The sequence below is a fragment of the Haliotis rufescens genome, unplaced genomic scaffold, assembly GCF_023055435.1.
Source record: "Haliotis rufescens isolate VD_foot unplaced genomic scaffold, xgHalRufe1.0.p SCAF_9, whole genome shotgun sequence".
Classification (NCBI taxonomy): Eukaryota; Metazoa; Mollusca; class Gastropoda; order Lepetellida; family Haliotidae; genus Haliotis; species Haliotis rufescens.
The window spans coordinates 44218604-44237253 of record NW_025964383.1 but is presented as its reverse complement, the minus strand read 5'-3'; the positions used below and the strand labels follow the sequence as shown (position 1 = coordinate 44237253).

Here is an 18650-nt window from a genome sequence, read left to right as displayed (position 1 = left end):
AGGGACGTAACTCTGTGAAAATTGTAAACAACGTGCCTTTTGCGCGGAGGCATACTTGAAACAATTTAGGAAAAACGTTATCGGCGGAAATTGGATGTAATCTACAAAGATTGTGCTGTCAACATGTTTTGAAATAGTTTACCGATAAATGCATTACAAATAGAAGATTGTGAGTGACTACAAAGCTGCCAGGTGTTAACAATTTGTGAAGTGGTCAGCTATCATTCTCTAAATATCATTGATTGATCGTTCCTCATGCTGTCAACCACTGGTTAGCGTGGCCCAAAGTCGGTTATTTACGGACCACGGTGATGTTGCTGGGATATTGCTGATTGTGGCCCATTGTGAGAATTACCTAGGTGTCATTATAGGTACAACTTAGGCGAGAGCCGCGATGGGGTCCTACAGTTAAAGACAGGGTCATGTCTTGACTGTAGGACCCCATTGCGTCTCTCGGCTACGTAAAACTGTGTGTGTCACATAGCCTACAGCTCAGTCGATCTTAATCAAAGGTCTATGTTAAACTTGGTCTACTTTTCACACTGGAAATGTGCATGGGTCGTACCTCATGCTGTCAATCACTAGTTTGTTTTTACCAGACTTGACAATTTTACAGGCCGTGATAATATTCCTTGAATCAGAGACCATATACTGATATATGTCCACTGCTTGAATATTGCAGTCTAAGACACTGAGAACATTCACTCACTAACAGGACATGCTGAAACTTATTCACTTTGTTTTCAGGAATTTAACCACAAGAAGACACCCACAGGATCCGTTTGTAATGCCTGAAGACAGCATTGAGACCCAGTGTCATGTCTGAGGAAAGTAGTCAGCCCAGCACACAAGCCCTGATATGTGACATAGACGACATAGTGAAATCAAGTACAGGTCAGTCCCAACCAGAACTCAACTCCCAGCAACTGATGGAGGGCATTGACCAAGCCCTGTCAGAGGGCAACAACAGGTCCACACCTGGGGATGCTGTCGAGATGAAGTCCCCAGATGTACAACACACCCCAAAAGGTGGGTCCTACATTAACCAAACCAATGCAAAAAACTAATGTGTGCATTTTCCATGAGGTGTCTCCTTAGGCAAGTGACTTTGTTCAAAATAATGTCTATGTTCACCCAGCAGTGAATGGGTACCCAGTAGGATGATTAGTAATGTGACTGTGACCTTCTTGCACCTTGTAGGCAGCTTCAATTGGTTTGTATACCCCTAGGAAGCTAAGAATAAAATTGAAATGCACACTGATCCAAAGACTTGATTAATAGTAATGTTTGTTTGTTTGTTGTTTAACGCCGGACTCGCAATATTCCAGCTATATGACGGCGGTCTCTAAATAATCAAACCTGGACCAGACAATCCGGTGATTGACATCATGATCATCGATCCACGCAATTGGGATATGATGACATGCATCAACCGAGCGAGCCTGATCACCTGATCCCGTTAGTCGCCTCTTACGACAAGCATAGTCACCTTTTACAGCAAGCATGGGTTGCTGAAGACCTATTTTACTCGGATCTTCATGGGTCTAATAATAATGTAGCGCCATGAGTATTCACTTAGTGAGTGGACTCTGGTGTATTATAAACAGTCTAAATAAGTAGAATTGGTGGAAAAACTGTAACTGAATATGTTCCAGCAACAGTTGACGAAGAATCTCGAACAATGTAGTGCTAATCCTAAAGAGTTGCCTGCTTATCAATGCCCAAGGAGAATGGACTTTTTTATGTTTGTTCTAGGGAGTGAGGAAGTTGTAGGTCAACCTGAGGAACATGACGTGGTCAGCAAACAAGACAAGATGGACGAACTGTCTGCCTTACCCTCACAAGACTCTTCCAAATGTGAATCCCAGACATCATCCAACATAACCCTGTCTGGTAAAGTGGACCCTTCCAAGTTAGTCAATACATCTGAAGAAGATTTGCTTGGAATCGGAGGTTCGTATCCATCCAAAGAGGTCGAGACCTTCTCTGTCCCACAAGGAACCCAGCCTTTTGGCGTAGAACATTCACAGGAGACTCCATCCATCATAGAACAAGAGCCTCCTTCAGCTATGGACCAGGAGGCTCCATCAGAACACAGCTCATTGGATAAATCAGATTCTCCAAGTGTTATTCCTTCATCTCAAGGCTTTGCATCCAGTATGTTTTTGCCGAGAGTTATGAGAAATACAAAACAATCCGAGCATGAAGCTTCTAAACAGATTGGAAAGCCAGTCAGTGAAGACATTCCAGAAAAGTCAGATTCTGTGGATCACGAGGATGTGCCATCAGCAAAGAGGGCAAAGCTGCAGTCTGAGGAACCTGATGGGCAAGACGATAAACCTGAGGATGTCAGAGTTATCCCCCTTGATTGTGCTGAGAAGGAAGCTACAAGCATCCCGAGTGAAAGGTAGAGTCATAGAGGGTTACTAGTGAAGATAAGTTTATTGGAACAGTTTAAGCCACTTTTGAGGCCACCAAATGCAGTGAATACCTTATCTTTGCACAATGAATCTTTTTTGGCTTGGCATCGTAGGGATAGAGCCTGGAGGGTGAGGTTGGGAGGGTTGGCGTTGAAACAGGCCAACCAATCCTCTACTGGCCCACCCACCCTTCAGTATATGACCAGTTCCCAAGGAGGTGGCATAGATTGTTGGATTGTCTACATTGTTCTTGGAACAAATGGTCAGTGCAATACTCTTCTTGCTGTTTAGGGGGCAGGGATGGCCCAGTCATCTCAGGCTGCCAGAAACCTATGATTGTGGGTTTGAATCCCGGTTCGACCCGATTATGTTTCTAGGTTTGTCAGCACCATATCCGTGCTTGTGGGTTTCACCAAAGTGGTAAAAGTCTGATAGCTGCATCACTTCGGGCTTTCCTCCTGCATTTAGCTGACACATCGTGATATAACTGGAATACTGTTAAAAGCGGCATTAAACCCAACTCACTCACTCACTCACTCATTCTTTGCTGTTTGAAAGTAAGAGAAAACCTTGAGGTTTGCTGTTTAATATTTGAATGTAGGCACCCCATTATGTTTTTTTCCACATTACCGTCAAGACAAGGACCCATGAAGTTTCATGCCTTATTTTGAAACCAAGTTATTCCAGTAGTTGTGGCACTTGTACAAGAGAATTTAATTTTTTACCCACCTACTATGAAGATTTTCTGGCTAACAACTGATCAAACTATGATCCATTTATTATCTTACATCATAGAGCGATGGTGACTTGTCTGAGAGAGTGGATGCTCTAGGCCTGAGCATGTAAAGATTGTCGACTAAGTGATTGTGTGTTTCAGTGCTGAAGCTGACCTGGTGTTTGACTCGACTCCGTACCAGGTGTGTGGAAGCTGGGGGCAGTTTGAGCAGCCTGAGAACTACCTCCGGGGATGCAAGTGGTAAGTTGGTATCTTGTTTCAAGGTGAATTCCAAGTGGACACACAGAGGTTAACCCAGAAGTTGGTTTGTATGTAACTAAACTGTGAAATCAGGAAATCACCACACAAGGCCGATGAAAAATAAAAGAATTAGGTTTACACTAGGAACAGGTAACACAATGGGTTAAAGAAGTGGCAGCAGCAGTCTGTCTGTCTGTGTGGAGGGGTTTGTCCACTACCAAAGTCGAAGGAAACGAGATTGGCACAGGTTGATGTGTAAGATGGGGATTTACCAGGGTGTCTCTATTTCCATGGACTCTCAGGAGTATTGTTTGGGGGTCCAAGGCAAGTACATGGGGGTCCCGTAGTGATGACTTAAGGCATGCTTCACATGATTTCCGAAAAATTAACTGATGCTCAGAATTTATCACGAATTTAGAAGCCTTATTGTGGGGATTACAATGGTAGATTGAAGATAATCAAACACTGATACTTTAAATATATATTTCTTATGAGACTGGAGTGAGTGAATGAGTATGGTTTACGCCACTTTTAGCAATATTCCAGCAATATCACGGCGGGCGACACCAGAAATGGGCCTTACACATTGTACCCATGATGGGATTCGAACCCGGGTCTTCGGGTAACAAGTGAACGCTTTAACCACTAGGCTACCCGACCGCCGCTTATGAGCCTGGAAACGTCACTGACATGTTGACATGCAATCTACATAAACAATGTAGTTTTACAAACAGCCTTACATTCTTTCTACGCCAAAGACTTGCAATTAAGAATTAACTTCATTGGAGTATGAACCTTCATAGAGTGAGGGCCAAACTGTATGAACGAGTTGATACTACGATAGTTTGGATGTGCATTTCTTCGTTTTGTTCACTAGGATGGGTCATAGCGAGGACATTCGACAATAATCATGCTGTCAAACTCTCTGACGTTCCTCAATGTATGCTAGATTAAAGGGTCTAAATGATCAGAAAGAACGCTTCTGTATGTATTCATGCTAGGGAATTCTCAGGGGATTCCCCAGGAATGTCAGTGTTTACATCATTTCAAGAACAAGGTCTCGTGAAAAACCTATGAACGTCAAATTGTGTTGAATCACAGGATTATTCACAGGCTGTCGTCAAATAGCTGGAATATTGCTGAGTGTGGTGTTAAACAACAAACAAACACATCTCCAGTCTACATGCTGGATGTTAAACAGTTAGTAATTACAAGAATCTTGTCCAAACTGAGACGTTCGCTTGTGTATCACATGCCCAGGTCCCCTGATGGTGCCTGCATCCTGACCAACTCCAACGACAACATCCTCCGTCTCTTCAACCTTCCAGAGGGCGTGTACACCGATGTCCAGGATATTCCCGAGGACATGGTGAGTCACCTGTATGCTGTAAATCTAGAACTTCCTCACTTCTTACTATTGGAAATTTAACATTGTTTCATGGGCGCTTTCCGACATTATGCATGTTTCGCACACAGGCCCGCCTGGCCATTTAGTGAGATAGCCAAGGAGGGTGTGTCCAAAAGGTGAGGCCACCTGGGGGGGGTTAGGGTTGCTTTTTTTAATTTTGAGAAATTTGGAATTTGGAAAAGACTACCAAATATCAAAGCTACTTAAGGCAGGTGTTATATTTAATTAGCAGGAAGCGGCATGATGAAATGGTGACTCAGCATCTGTCAATGATTTTTAACTATAGATGCATGTCAATTATTGGATGGGCATTACTTATATATTTGATTGGCATTATAGATGCGTGTGTTGTTGTAGTTGACATTGGGGTCGGAGTAGCGTGTTTATCTAACAGAATAGCCTGGCCGGTGTATGTCTGGATTAGTAGGTGTCATGTCAGCAACTTGAGGAGATGTGGCAGGTCAGGGAACTTTGACTATAAGACTGGACGCGAGGTGGCTACGTGTCATTAGGGAAACACAGGATGTGAGGGAGTATTTGTTTAATCATGTACTGGCTGGTTTGACAACTTGTTGAAGTGAATTCAATAAATACGCCTCCTGATGTCTCTTGTTTGTTGTTGGTCTGCAATAATAACTGTGTCATGAAACTATTGGGTGTGTGTGTCACTCGCAGTTTTCACAGTACTTTCCTGCTCACAAAACTGTCCGGATTTACGGTATACTACTCAAAAAAGTTTAAAACACCCATTTCTTTAATATAATTGGAATATTGCTGATTGTGGCGTTAAACAACAAAGAACCAATCAAAGAATGGCTGAAACAAGTTGTTCTTTCTGCCCAGGTTCCAGCCCTGAAGATGAAAGAATCGGAACTCATCTATGACTTCTGCTGGTATCCCATGATGCATTCCTCAGACCCAACTTCCTGCTGGTAAGTCATACAGTCTGTCCACGTAACTGTCAGTGTGTCTCCTTAGGTAAGAGACTTTGTTCAACATGTGCTTCTGTTCATCCAGCAGTGAATGGGTACCCGGTAGGATGACACATTTTCGTTCTCACATATTGTGACCTGATTCTTACAGTTACTGACTCATAGCCTTCATTTTGACCTTTGAATCTTTCTATTGAGATAAAATTCATTTGAATGATTTGTCCGTTGAACATAATGTGTTTTAGATGCTTGATGTGTTTCTGAACATTGCTGAATATGGAGAGGTTACTATCAGTGGCAGATCCAGGGCTTTGAATGGATTCCCCCCTTCACTCACTCACTCACTGTCTCACTCACTCACTCACTCACGCACGCATGCACGCACGCAAGCAATCAAGCAAGCAATCAAGCAATTAAGCAATCACGCAGACTCTCCCACCCGAAAACTCACTCACACAGACACTCACTCACTCTTTGACACCCTTGTTATGATGTTTACCCTGATTACTTTCAGCTTTGTGAGTACGAGTCGGGAGACCCCTGTACACATGTGGGACGCCTTCACAGGAGAACTCAGGTGCTCATACCGAGCATTCAACCAAGTGGTGAGAACCTGGAATATGTCTTTTAATCTTTTAATTATTTGTCTGTTTTATGAATCAGGTTCATTACTTTTGGTCCCTAGAGGTCCATGTCCAAGTTGTCCACCTCAAGATGTTGATATACCAACCTTTATGTTCCCCAAGCCCAGAGGGGTCTAATGCTGTTACCACAAGGTTGTTCCCACTATTAAAATGGGGGCGTCATGAAAAAGTTATACTGCGAAGATTGGATGAGGGTGAATTTATCACAACAATAAGAGGAGAGCCATGAAATATTACAGTTCATGTTTTTTAAACCATATCCTTACCCCCATATGACCTGTTTGTTCTGTATGACTTTCACCTCCATATGACCTGTATGTTTTGTATGACCTTTACCCTCATATGACCTGTATGTTCTGTTTGACCTTCATCCCTATATGACCTGTATGTTCTGTATGACCTTCACCCTAATAGTACTTGTATGTTCTGTCTGACCTTCACCTCCTTATGACCTGTATGACCTTTACCCCATAATACCTGTATGTTCTGTATGACCTTCACATCCACATGACCTGTATGTTCTGTTTGACCTTCACCCCTATATGACCTGTATGTTCTGTATGACCTTCACCTCCATATGACCTGTACATTCTGTTTGACCTTCACCTCTACATGACCTGTCTGTTCTGTATGACCTTGACCCCCATTTGACCTATATGTTCTGTATGACCTTCACCTCCATATGACCTGTATGTCCTGTATGACCTTTACCCCAATATGACCTGTATGTCCCGTATGACCTTCACCTCCACATGACCTGTTTGTTCTGTATGACCTTCACCTCCATATCACCTGTTTGTTCTGTATGACCTTGACCCCAATATGACCTGTTTGTTCTGTATGACTTCACCTCCATATCACCTGTTTGTTCTGTATGACCTTGACCCCATATGACTATATGTTGTGTATGACCTTGACCCCATATGACCTGTATGTTCGGTATGACATTCACCTCCATATGACCTGTATGTTATGTATTACCTTTACCCCAATATGACCTTCACCTTCATATGACCTGTTAAATCTGTATGACCTTGACCCCAATATGACCTCTTTGTTCTGTATGACCTTCACCTCCATATCACCTGTTTGTTCTGTATGATCTAAACCCTATATGACCTGCATGTCTCATATGACCTTCACCTCCATATGACCTGTATGTTCTGTATGACCTTCACCTCCATATGACCTGTATGTTATGTATTACCTTTACCCCAATATGACCTTCACCTTCATATGACCTGTTAAATCTGTATGACCTTGACCCCAATATGACCTCTTTGTTCTGTATGACCTTCACCTCCATATGACCTGTATGTTATGTATGACCTTCACCTCCATATTACCCGTATGTCCTGCAGGATGAGGTGACGGCAGCTCACAGTCTGGCCTTCAGTCCGGATGGCAGGAAGCTGTACACCGGCTTCAACAAGATGATCCGAGTGTTCGACACAGCTCGCCCGGGACGGGACTTCCACAGTAGACCAACATATGGTAAGTGTACATCAATGTTAAGACTGTTACTGGCTGGAATATAGATCTTAAACATGTTTATTTGTTGCCCTTATGTTGAGACAGTTGAAACTAAAGATGTGTTTACCCTTACACAGCTAAACAAGGCCAGTGCGGGATTATCTCTTGTATTGCTGTGAGCCCCACAGAGCAGGGCCTGTATGCTGCCAGCTCGTATTCTAGAAGTGGTGAGTAGATACGGTTCACACTTCAACCATCTGGCAGGGGTTTGTCCAACATTCTAAACTAAGTGACCCCTGGCAGGCAAATTGGCAGAAAAAACATGTTGTTAAAAAAAGGTGTTTTGTTTTAGTTATTTCTTTTCTTAAATTCAGAAGTATTTGAATGCCATATTTTGAGATTGCATTCAATGCAAATAAAATAAAACTAAGTATCAAAATCTCTATTATTGTTGTTGTTGTTATTATTCTTATATAAATTATGAATTTGGGTTTTTTGTATGATATATCTTTCAGAAAAAGATAAAAGAATAAACCTTGTAAAATATACCTGCAAAATATTAGAATTACCTGCCTCTTCGGTCCTATAATATCAGGTATGATAGAGGCAAATTTGAATTTTGAAAAAAACATGATATATACCTTTAATATCTAGATGAGGGATATTTATTTTCTAAAGTTTGACAATATCTTTTTCAGTTGCTCTGTATCATGAACCAAAAGGTGACATGGCCTGCATGTTTCAAGGTCAGCAAGGGGGAGTAACTCACATCATGTTTTCCCCTGATGGCAACAAGCTGTATAGTGGAGGAAGAAAGGTGACTGATGGTTTTGTGTATATAAATAGTCCTACTTCTGTCTGATGCCGAGCTTAGTGAGGTTGTAGACACTGATACTGATGCTGTACATCTATTTCATAAGGTATTTCTGTAATCCTTTTCTGTGATGACAAATTGAAAATTACAAATTGGTTTCTTCAAGGACTTGATTGTTAAGGCATGAGGGGGCACGTTCGACGCAGTCATTGAAGGTACTGGAATTGACTGTGTAGAGTTGCAACACTTGCAACAAAATGTGATGGCAAATAAATGGATCAGGTGGCACAGCATGGATCGTTTACTCATTTGGCCGGCGTGTTGTTGAGCACAGTTGCAAACAGGCACACAGACACATGCACAGACACATAGACACACTGACACACACAGATAAACATACATGCACACAAACAAGACACATGCACAGACACATACAGACACGGACGCAGACACACACAGCCTAGTGGTTAAAGCGTTTGCTCGTCACGCTGAATGCTCGGGTTCGATTCCCCACATAGGTACAATGTGTAAAGCCAATTTCTGGTTTCCCCTGCTTTAATATTGCTGGAATATTGTTAAAAGTGACATAAAAACCACACTCACTTGCTCACTCTCGATGAATTGTCGTAAGAGACTTACTGCATCAGATTCTCAGGATGGACTTGGATGTCATCATTCCTGGACGACGTGGGTCGTTGATCACAACATTCACTGGATTGTCCGGTACAGACATGATTATTATTTGGCCGCGGTTATACAGCTGGAATATAGAGTGAGTGAATGAGTGAGTATCGTTTTATGCCGTTTTTAGCAATACTCCAGCAATATCACGGCGGGGACACCAGAAATGGGCTTCACACATTGTTCTCATGTTGGGAATCGAACAAGGGTCTTCGGCTTGACGAGCGAACGCTTGAACCACTAGGCTACCCGACCGCCCCGATGGAATATAGAGTACAGTGTTATACAACACTCACTCACACAGACGGATTGGGGGGTCAGTATCAGTGGCTTGCTTGACTGCAGGTCAGCCTACCCCCACGACATTGAACGTTGCTCATGCTATCAATCACTGGTTTCAATTGACTTAATTATTGTTAAGCTGCTGTCATACAGCAATACTTGTGTTGTAAAACAACAAACAACAAAAGTGACTTTGTTTTCTTTGCAGGATCCTGAAATTGTTTGCTGGGATTTGAGAAAGCCGGGAAATATTTTGTTTGTTGCCATGAGACAAGTACAGACTAACCAGCGAATATACTTCGACCTGGACAGGTGGGTTGATGAAATCAGGAATATTCTTCGGTTTTCTTTGAGAGCATATTTTTAGTTACTGCTCCAAGACATGCAATATTTTTTGGAATGGTGGGAGCTGAAGAATTGTTGTTTTTTACAAAACGCTTTTTCAGGACATCCTACATGTTTAGTGAACATGTATTCTTGTTTTGTAAACCTGAGGAAATATTAAGTTTTCCCTTGAAAAAATCCCTGGCCTCCCTCCCCTTGTCGACCGCCGCTGTGGTCTAGTGGTAGATCGTCTTCCCGAAGAGCGGAAGGTCAGGGATTTGATCCCCCTCCGCGTCATACCTAAAGATGTTAAAAGTTGGTACTTGTTGTTACCTTGTCTGGCGCTCAGCGTATGTGCATTTTGATGAAAGTGCTTGACTTGTTTGTTCACATTTATACGACATCAGACTATCAAAACCAAGTCACTCAGACCGTTGTCTATTTCAGCACTGGGAGATACCTATTTTCTGGTAACCATGACGGCACTGTGAGTATCTGGGATACCCTACAGCCCCCCGAGACTGGGATGCCGGATGATGAGCCCCTCCTCAAGCCAGTGCTGAACTACCAGGCACACACCGACGTGGTCAACGGCCTCAGGTACTCACTCACTCACCCACTCACCCACTCACCCACTGCCTCACTCACTCAACGTGTTACTTTATCAGTGTTCCTGCTTACCGGTTACCAGTTTTTAACCGGTAAAATAAGGCTTGGACCGGTAATGCTTGGGACTGCCAGTCCCTGTGGACCGGCAAATGACGTATCTTGTAAGGCTTTGTTGTTGAACAAAACATCGTCGATAGTCAAGAAAGTATACTTTCAAATGGAGTCAGCTCGTCTGTTATCATCAGGGTTTTTCTGTTGTCTATTTTCAGTGCAATCAAATAATCTTTCACTTTGCTTCCAGGTAAAATATTTTTATTTTAGTGACTTAGTCTTGAACCAAAGTGAAATATTCAGAGTAAAAGAGAAAATTGTGATTAAACTTTGTGTGAATGATGTGTAGATTGTCAGCCATGAAGTAAACTGCATTGAAATTGATGTTGAAAGAATTAAGACCAAGTAATTTTCATACGATATGTATTTGTTCAAAATTGGGATTGACAAAATTTGGGTGGGACTGGAAATTTTTATGGTTGTCAGTTACCATGTGTCAGTGTTACATTGTGTTACCTTTGCTACCTTGTGTTACTTTTTGTAACTGAGGTTATTGTGTTATGTTCCATGACAGTATTACCTGTTCTAGTTTGTGTTACAGTGTTACCTATTGTTAACAATATTACACTGTTACCTTGTGTTACCATGGTTACGTTGTATGACAATATTACCCTGGTACCTTGTTACCATGGTTATGTTGTGTGACAATATTACCGTTACCATGGTTACATTTTGTGACAATATTACCCTGGTATCTTGTTACCATTGTTATGTTGTGACAATATTACCGTTACCTTGTGTTACCACGGTTACCTTGTGACAAATGTACCCAGTTACAGTCATAGTGAGTGATGCCTGGTTACATTATGTTACAGTACAGTAAGACCTTGTTTAATCATTATACCTTTTGTACCATTGTGTTCTATTGTGTACCATTGTGTTCCATTGTGTTCCATTGTGTTTTGTGTTTCAGTGTTCACCGGACGATGCCTTTGATGTGCACCACCTCTGGACAGAGGCACTACCCCGCACTTGGCGACAGTGACGACTCGGACACAGAGACAGCACCCAGCAGCAGCAGCAGCAGCATCGACTACAGCCTCCGTCTATGGTATTACCCTCAGTCAACTGACCAAGCCCCCTCCTCGTGATGTCTTCACATGCATTGTACATTGTATGAATAAACTTATATGAATATGATATGTTTCTTTGAGTTTTAATTTAGACTGTAATTTCCTAAGCCAAGCTAGCTGCAGGCAAGGGTGACAGATCAACTGGTACGTTTATCCATTTGGGTCCTGTTCCACAGAGTGATCATAGTGCTAAGGAGAACGTAACTCCCCATCTTTTATTGCAGACTTACGACAGCCATTGCACTACGATCGCTTTGTGGATTGGGCTCAGGTGTGTATTAGCATTTGTTTGTTTGTTTGTTGTTTAACGCCCCAATCGGCAATATTCCACCTATATGATTGCGCTCTGTAAATAATCCATTCTCGACCAGACAACACAGTGATTAACACAATTGGGACACGATGACATGCATTAACCAAGTCAGCGAGCCTGACCATCCGAACCTGCTAGTCGCCTCTTATGACAAGCATGGGTTGCTGAAGACTTGTTCTACCCCGGATCTTCAGCCTTCGCCTTCACATGTCTATCTCACACCCGGAAGAGTTGAACTGCGAGCATTGTGTGACTCCTCCACCACGTTGAATGTGCACTGCCCCTCCCCGAGATAGGGGTGCCCTGCTGGCAGTGTTACAACCCCCCCTCCCCCAAGTAAAGATGCCCAACGTTCGTTGATTGTGATTCACAGCACAAGTTTCCTTTTGGGTCCTGCTGTCGTCATATTGTTCCTACTAGAATTTTAACCTCCGCTTAGTCTAGTGGATAGAGCGTCTGCACACAGGGCACAAGGTCGTTGGTTGTTGCGCAGCCGCATCATACCAAATTAATCACCACTCTTTACCCATTTCTCCTCACCTCATCTTCTAGTGTTAGATATACAACTCAACATTTAAATCCGGGTTAGAATAGGTCTTCAGCAACACATGCTTGAGGTCCAGGCGACTGTGCTTGTAAGAGGCCACTAACGGGATCAGGTGGTCAGGTTCGCTGACTTGGTTGATGCATGTCATCGTATCCCAATTGCGAGAATCGATGCTCATGATGTGAATCACTGGATTGTCTGGTCCAGATTATTTACAGACCGCCGTCATATAGCTGGAATATTGCTGACTGTGGCGGTAAACAACGTAAGGCCGGGGTTCGATCCCCGCCCGCGTCATACCAAAAACGTTAAAAGATTGTACTTGTTGATTTTACTATGTCTGGTGCTTGGCATTAAGGGGCTAAAACAAGGACTGGACGTCTCGGAGTCAGTGAACTGTATCTGAGTGGGTATTCATGTTAAAACTGCGGCATGGTAGCACTATAAATCGACATCAGTCTCCCAACTAGTACAAGCAACCACACAGACGCACACAGGTGCATGCAGGTCGCTATATAAGTGCAATAATCTTGGACACAACGTTAAACCCCATTTCACCTCACCTATTCTTGGTATCATTGGGGGTTCCATGTGAAGCCCATTTCTGGTGTCCCTGCCATGATATTGATGGAATATTGCTAAAACCATAGTATAACTCAATCACTAGTGTATGTCCCAATGGTGTCCACTGTCCTGGGATCCTGGGTTCGAGTCCCAGATTCGGCCTGATGACTATTGGTTTGTCAGGACCATACCAGTGCCTGTGGATTTCATCACACTACAGTGTAGGAAACTTAAGGCTTTTCCCCTACACCTGGCTGACACCCATGATATAACTGAAATACTTTTTTAATGAAGGATCGAGACAACCTTATTTATCTGACAAGAGTGCATAAATCAAAGTCCATTTAACAAACTTCCCTTATCAGACCTTTTACTTCATATATGCGTCCCTGTCTGCCCGAAGCTGGGAGGAGAGCTAGCATAAGATCAACTTTCTAATCAGGTAATCAACGTCGGGATTCTAAATTCTCCGTACGAGTGAGCAAAGCATTCAAACACGAAAATGTGATTGCTATGTCTCCAATATAATCAAGAATATGATTGGCAAGTTCCAAATGCAAATAATAAAGCCGTGCTGTTACATTGTTGTGATGTTGTATGCATCCTGTTGTTTCTGACCAACGTGGCATCTAAACCCAGTGAGGGGCGCAATTGAGCATATATTTCTTTTCTGTGTTTGATTTATTTCGTTCAGATCGACCGGACTACAATTGTGGTATCCTCAAATCGTCAACCAGAGGAGTATACTATCAGAGCAACAGATCAGATTTTATCAGCTTGTGTATGCTTTGAAATGTGTAATTATTCGTACAAACCTGAAATTCGTTGGCAGCCGGTACATAATCGAGCCAGGCAAACCACGGACTAATAGACTGAGACCACCCCACAACACAGTGTTCAATGACTGCAATATTCGTTCGTGTGTTGTTTTACACGGCACCCAGCACTACTCCAGATGTGATGGCGGCCTGTGCATAATCGAGTCTGGACCAGACAAATATTGATTGGCATCATGAGCATCGAAGTACGCAGTTGAGAAACGATGATAGGCATCCACCAAGTCGGTGAGCCTGACCACAAGATCCCGTTAGTCGCCTCTTACGACAATGAGATGCTGGATCCGCCCTTGCCATGTACTTATTACATGTTACCAAAATACTACTTCGTTGGCATTTATAATCGGAAACATTTTATTTTGGGTCCCAGTTTACATATGTATATATTATATATCTCACTGCTTGTGTTTACAGAGGTATTCCCCAGGCGCTGGTCGGCGTTTCCCAATGGCTTGGATGAGTGTGGGTGTGGTCGGCGGGAAATACTGGCACGTCTGCGACGGAGCGCAGCCGCAGTCGCCATTTTGTTTCCACTGACCATAGCACCACTCATTTTCGTGTAAGTACGGCTTGCATGTTCCTGTGGAAGACAACACGTTTATAATTATTGGATTATTACACGCTATACATGGCCATTTAATGGTCAGTCTTTATACCCTCTCGTCAAGCTTTTCGTAAACCTTACATTAACCATTTCAGTTCCACAAGAAGCGGCCTTAGCATACCAATAGTCTTCTAATTTAAAATACTGTGTGATACGTTCTCAACAGCTCATTGTCGTGAGATGTGACAAGAGTTTTGATTATTCTCAATTCATGAAAACACACCACTTTATGGAAAACTGCAAAAATCAGAGGGCTACTCCTTTGAACATGAGTGTTTAACCAAATGGTATGGAAGGTCAATATTGCTATACAGATTCTTTGACTTTCTGTCGATCGGCGGGTCTGAACACTAAAGAGGACTTTATGAAGGTCAAATCCCTCTGCCCCCTTTACCTTTATGCAGCTCAGTTGCCCTTCAATACATTTAAAAACAACGGTCAAGTAGAAAACGTGTATGAATTTTTGATGTATCTTATTGGTAGTACAGACACTCGTGGGTGAAAAGCGTAGACAGGGTCACTCATCGTGTAGAAAACGTCAAACTCTAAAAAAATGTAGCATGTCATGTTATTAACAATTTACATTTGTGAAGCCCATTTCTGGCGTCCCCCACTGTGATATTGCTTGAGGCGATAGGGTAGCCTAGCGGTTAAAAGTATTCTCACTCACTCATTAAATGCTTTACGAAGAGCATCCATGTGGATTGTTTAGCGTGTGTCGGGAGTTACTTGCTTAGGTAACTTGCCAGGCCAAGAATATGTCTCATTCACGTCGTTTACAAATCGCTTTGTTTCCCTACTGACACAAGTTTGTATGTTTGTTTGTTGTTTAACACTACACTCGGCAATATTCCAGCAATATGACGGCGGCCTGTAAATAGTCGAGTCTGGACCAGGCAATCCAGTGACTGACATCATGAGTATCAACATGCATCAACCAAGTGAGCAGCCTGACCACCTGATCCCGTTAGTCGCCTCTTACGCTAAGCATAGTCGCCTCTTATTGCAAGCATGGGTTGCTGAAGACCTATTCTAAGAAGACAATGGAACATAGTCGCACTTTGATGTTGAAATATTTATCTTTATTCTCTTCGGGCTAACCAACCTAGGGGCGGTCGGGTAGCCTTGTGGTTGCAGCGTTCGCTCGTCACGCCGAAGACCCTGGTTTGATTCCCGACATGGATACAATGTGTGAACCCCTTTCTGGTGTCCCCCGCCGTGATATTGCTGGAATATTGCTCAAAGCGGCGTAAAACCATACTCACTCACTCTAACCAGAATGGCTTCACAGATGTATCTGCTGTAAACGCATGCCATTATGTACGTACCCTGTATGGAGCTGAGCTGACGTTTGCTTACAATCAGAGGGCCGGTCCGTTTCCCACAGCATTCGTTCTGGGCACAGTCAGTGTCGGCCATACACACCTGTTGTACAGGAAGACGGCTCAACACACTGCATGCTACCACCGGCACCTGAAGCCAACATAATGGAAACGGAAATATTGTTGATGACATTATCAGGGTAAATACGCACGTCAACTACACTCTTTGATCTTGCATACAGTAGAAAAGAATAAAAAGACAATTTTTAACTAGAGTGTCCAACACTTTATCAAATCACGTGAGTTGATAATTATAACAACCTGGTACACATGTACTGTATACATACTACGGGTCCCGTGAAGATCCGGGGTAGAATACGTCTTAAAGAACCAATGCTTGTCGAAAGAGGCGACTAACAGGATCGGGTGGTCAGGCTCGTTGACTGGGTTGATGCATGTCATCGTATCTCAATTGCGTGGATCGATGCTCATGATATCAATCACTGGATTATCTGGTCCAGACTCGATTATTTACAGACCGCTGTCATATAGTGGAATATTGCTGAGTGCGGCGGTAAGCAACAAACAAACAACCATACATGCATCTTCCCGAGGCAAGAGAGTTAACTGAACATAAAATCCACAAAAACCATCTTCCCGAGGCAAGAGAGTTAACTGATTTTAGAAGTCCAGTTTCCCATCCAGGCTGGTATTCGAGTTACTACGAGTTGTGTCCCTAACTAAGCCTCTCCTTTGGACCAATCAGATTCCACCTCTCGTATCACTTGCATTTGTTTTAAACAAAATGGCGACGCCAAGTCAAGACGTACTGATCGATAATCAAGATCTATATAGCGATAAAACGAGTGTTACATCACGAAGTGCATCAAATCACGACAGCACCTTGATTAAAAACATGAAAAGATCCGGAAAATTTCTGTTAACAACGAATTGGCGTGCACATGCTTTAGAAATTCTGCAATCGACCGAAATCTGCAGGACAGTTTGAATGTTCACTAATTTTGGGGAAAACCCTATAACCTATAACCTATAACCTAAAAACCCAATTGCTAAAAAAAGTCACCTGGAGCTCTGTTCAGAACATTCCACTGTTCGAATCATGTACCGTGTCAGACACAAGACTATTCCGAACTTTCCTAGGACCCGAGCTGAATTTGAACCAGAAGGCGCGAAGTAACTGTGGCGATGATGTCTGATTGGCGACGATAGGGACGGCAAGAGGACACTTGTCTTTGCCACGAAATTGGAACATTCAAGTAAGTTGTGAAGTGATTGACGGCGACGGAACATTCTATCCGTTTTCAACCAGCTGTACACACTTCGTGGAAGCAGAGAAGACATACACTCGTGCTGGCTGTTACACTGAATTAATTAACGGTGACTGTATATGTATATGTCTTGGTTTCTTTAGACAGCACCGAAATGTCGAAAGTACTTAGTGCAAAGGTCCTTAACCGACCCCGAACCAGGGAAAATACTTGATAGCATCGAAGTTTCTTATCCCCAAATTACCTCTATTTTAGATTTGAGACACTTCGGGACGACACCGATGACTTTATAGTTGAGACACGGGTGGTCCAGTTGTCTCAAGCGCCACAGTTCGTGTTCCGAGTTGCGCCCCTTAGGCGTGTCAGAATCTTATGATCGTGGTTTGGAGCCCCATATTAGCACTGATTGTGATTCTTAGCTTGTAAGCACCGTAGCGTGTAAGCACGCCGTTATGCAAGTGGACTACTGTAGAAAGTCACTCATTCACTTACTTAAAAGAGCATTCGGTAGCGCAACAGACACATGTCTGGTACATGTGAAACATTGTGACGAAATATTCAATATATACTACTCAAAACAAGTTAAAGAACATCCACAATTGAAAAGTTGTATTATGCAATACCCACCAGCCATGACAGATTAAGAAGAAAAAAAGTCTGGTGTTCTTTAAGTTGTACATGTATATAAATCTGGGCTTTCGGGTTGGCGATAATTGTTATCTGCGACCGAGTTCCTTCAAATTATGGTTATGAGGGAAAATAATAATAAATATGAAATTTAAACAGTGGCTACAATAGCTCTTTGTTTGTGTTAATCAAACTTAGTATTGATCTAGTTTCAGAAGGTGAACTTACGAGAAGAGTTAGCAATAATCCAGATACATATGTTGGAGCCATGTTTGCCGAAATCTGTGGAAAAAATCTGACTTGTTCCTAGGTTATAGGTCAGAGATAGGTAAAAGTGGGTTATCTGGAGGTTGAGAGAAGTGTCCTGAGATTAAATGTGACGTATTAACAATAACAGGTGTTAAAGTAGAATACACCCTCGTTCATCCAGACGATACAGTTTCCTAACTAAGGCAAAATTGTTATGGATCAGCAACTTCTTTATTACAATTGGGCGACGTTTCGGTGTAGATTCTAACACCGTTATCAAGCAAATGATGTACAAACTAGGTATGAGCATGATATATATACATAACAATAGATAGATGTTTATATAACAGATAAGGTTGATGTACACTGATTGATAGGTAGTTATGATAAACAAGTTTATACAAGAGATAGGGTTGATGTACAGTGATTGATGGGTATGGGATTAACACAAGGATACTAAGAAGTTGCTAATCCATAACAATTTTGTCTTAGTTACCATTCCAACTTCTAAATGCCACTCAAAGAAGTGATACAGTTTCCAGTGAAATGGTC

At 42.5% G+C, this 18650-nt stretch overlaps 2 protein-coding genes across 7 annotated transcripts; one reads left to right on the top strand and one right to left on the bottom strand.

The window, feature by feature from the left end:
* On the top strand, positions 1-11814 carry LOC124145148 (telomerase Cajal body protein 1-like). 6 transcript variants are annotated; one of them, XM_046514837.2, is made up of 13 exons: positions 1-96; positions 748-1029; positions 1756-2407; positions 3298-3396; positions 4657-4765; positions 5648-5736; positions 6251-6341; positions 7742-7874; positions 7991-8080; positions 8552-8670; positions 9839-9942; positions 10402-10554; positions 11588-11814. In XM_046514837.2, exons 2-13 carry the CDS (start codon positions 819-821, stop codon positions 11763-11765), a joined length of 2028 nt encoding a protein of 675 aa, XP_046370793.2. In that variant the 5' UTR covers positions 1-96; positions 748-818; the 3' UTR covers positions 11766-11814. The 6 variants fall into 6 exon arrangements, with proteins under 6 accessions (XP_046370793.2, XP_046370791.2, XP_048247129.1 ...); XM_046514835.2 differs by having other exon boundaries at positions 6-213; XM_048391172.1 differs by having other exon boundaries at positions 8-169.
* Positions 11815-14337: 2523 nt separating this feature from the next.
* LOC124145125 lies at positions 14338-18194 on the bottom strand. The gene is made up of 3 exons (XM_046514805.2): positions 18078-18194; positions 15940-16084; positions 14338-14587 (listed from the first exon to the last, which is right to left on the bottom strand). The coding sequence occupies exons 1-3, from the start codon at positions 18117-18119 to the stop codon at positions 14403-14405; spliced, it is 372 nt and encodes a 123-aa protein (XP_046370761.2). The 5' UTR covers positions 18120-18194; the 3' UTR covers positions 14338-14402.
* Between the last annotated feature and the right edge of the window lie 456 nt (positions 18195-18650).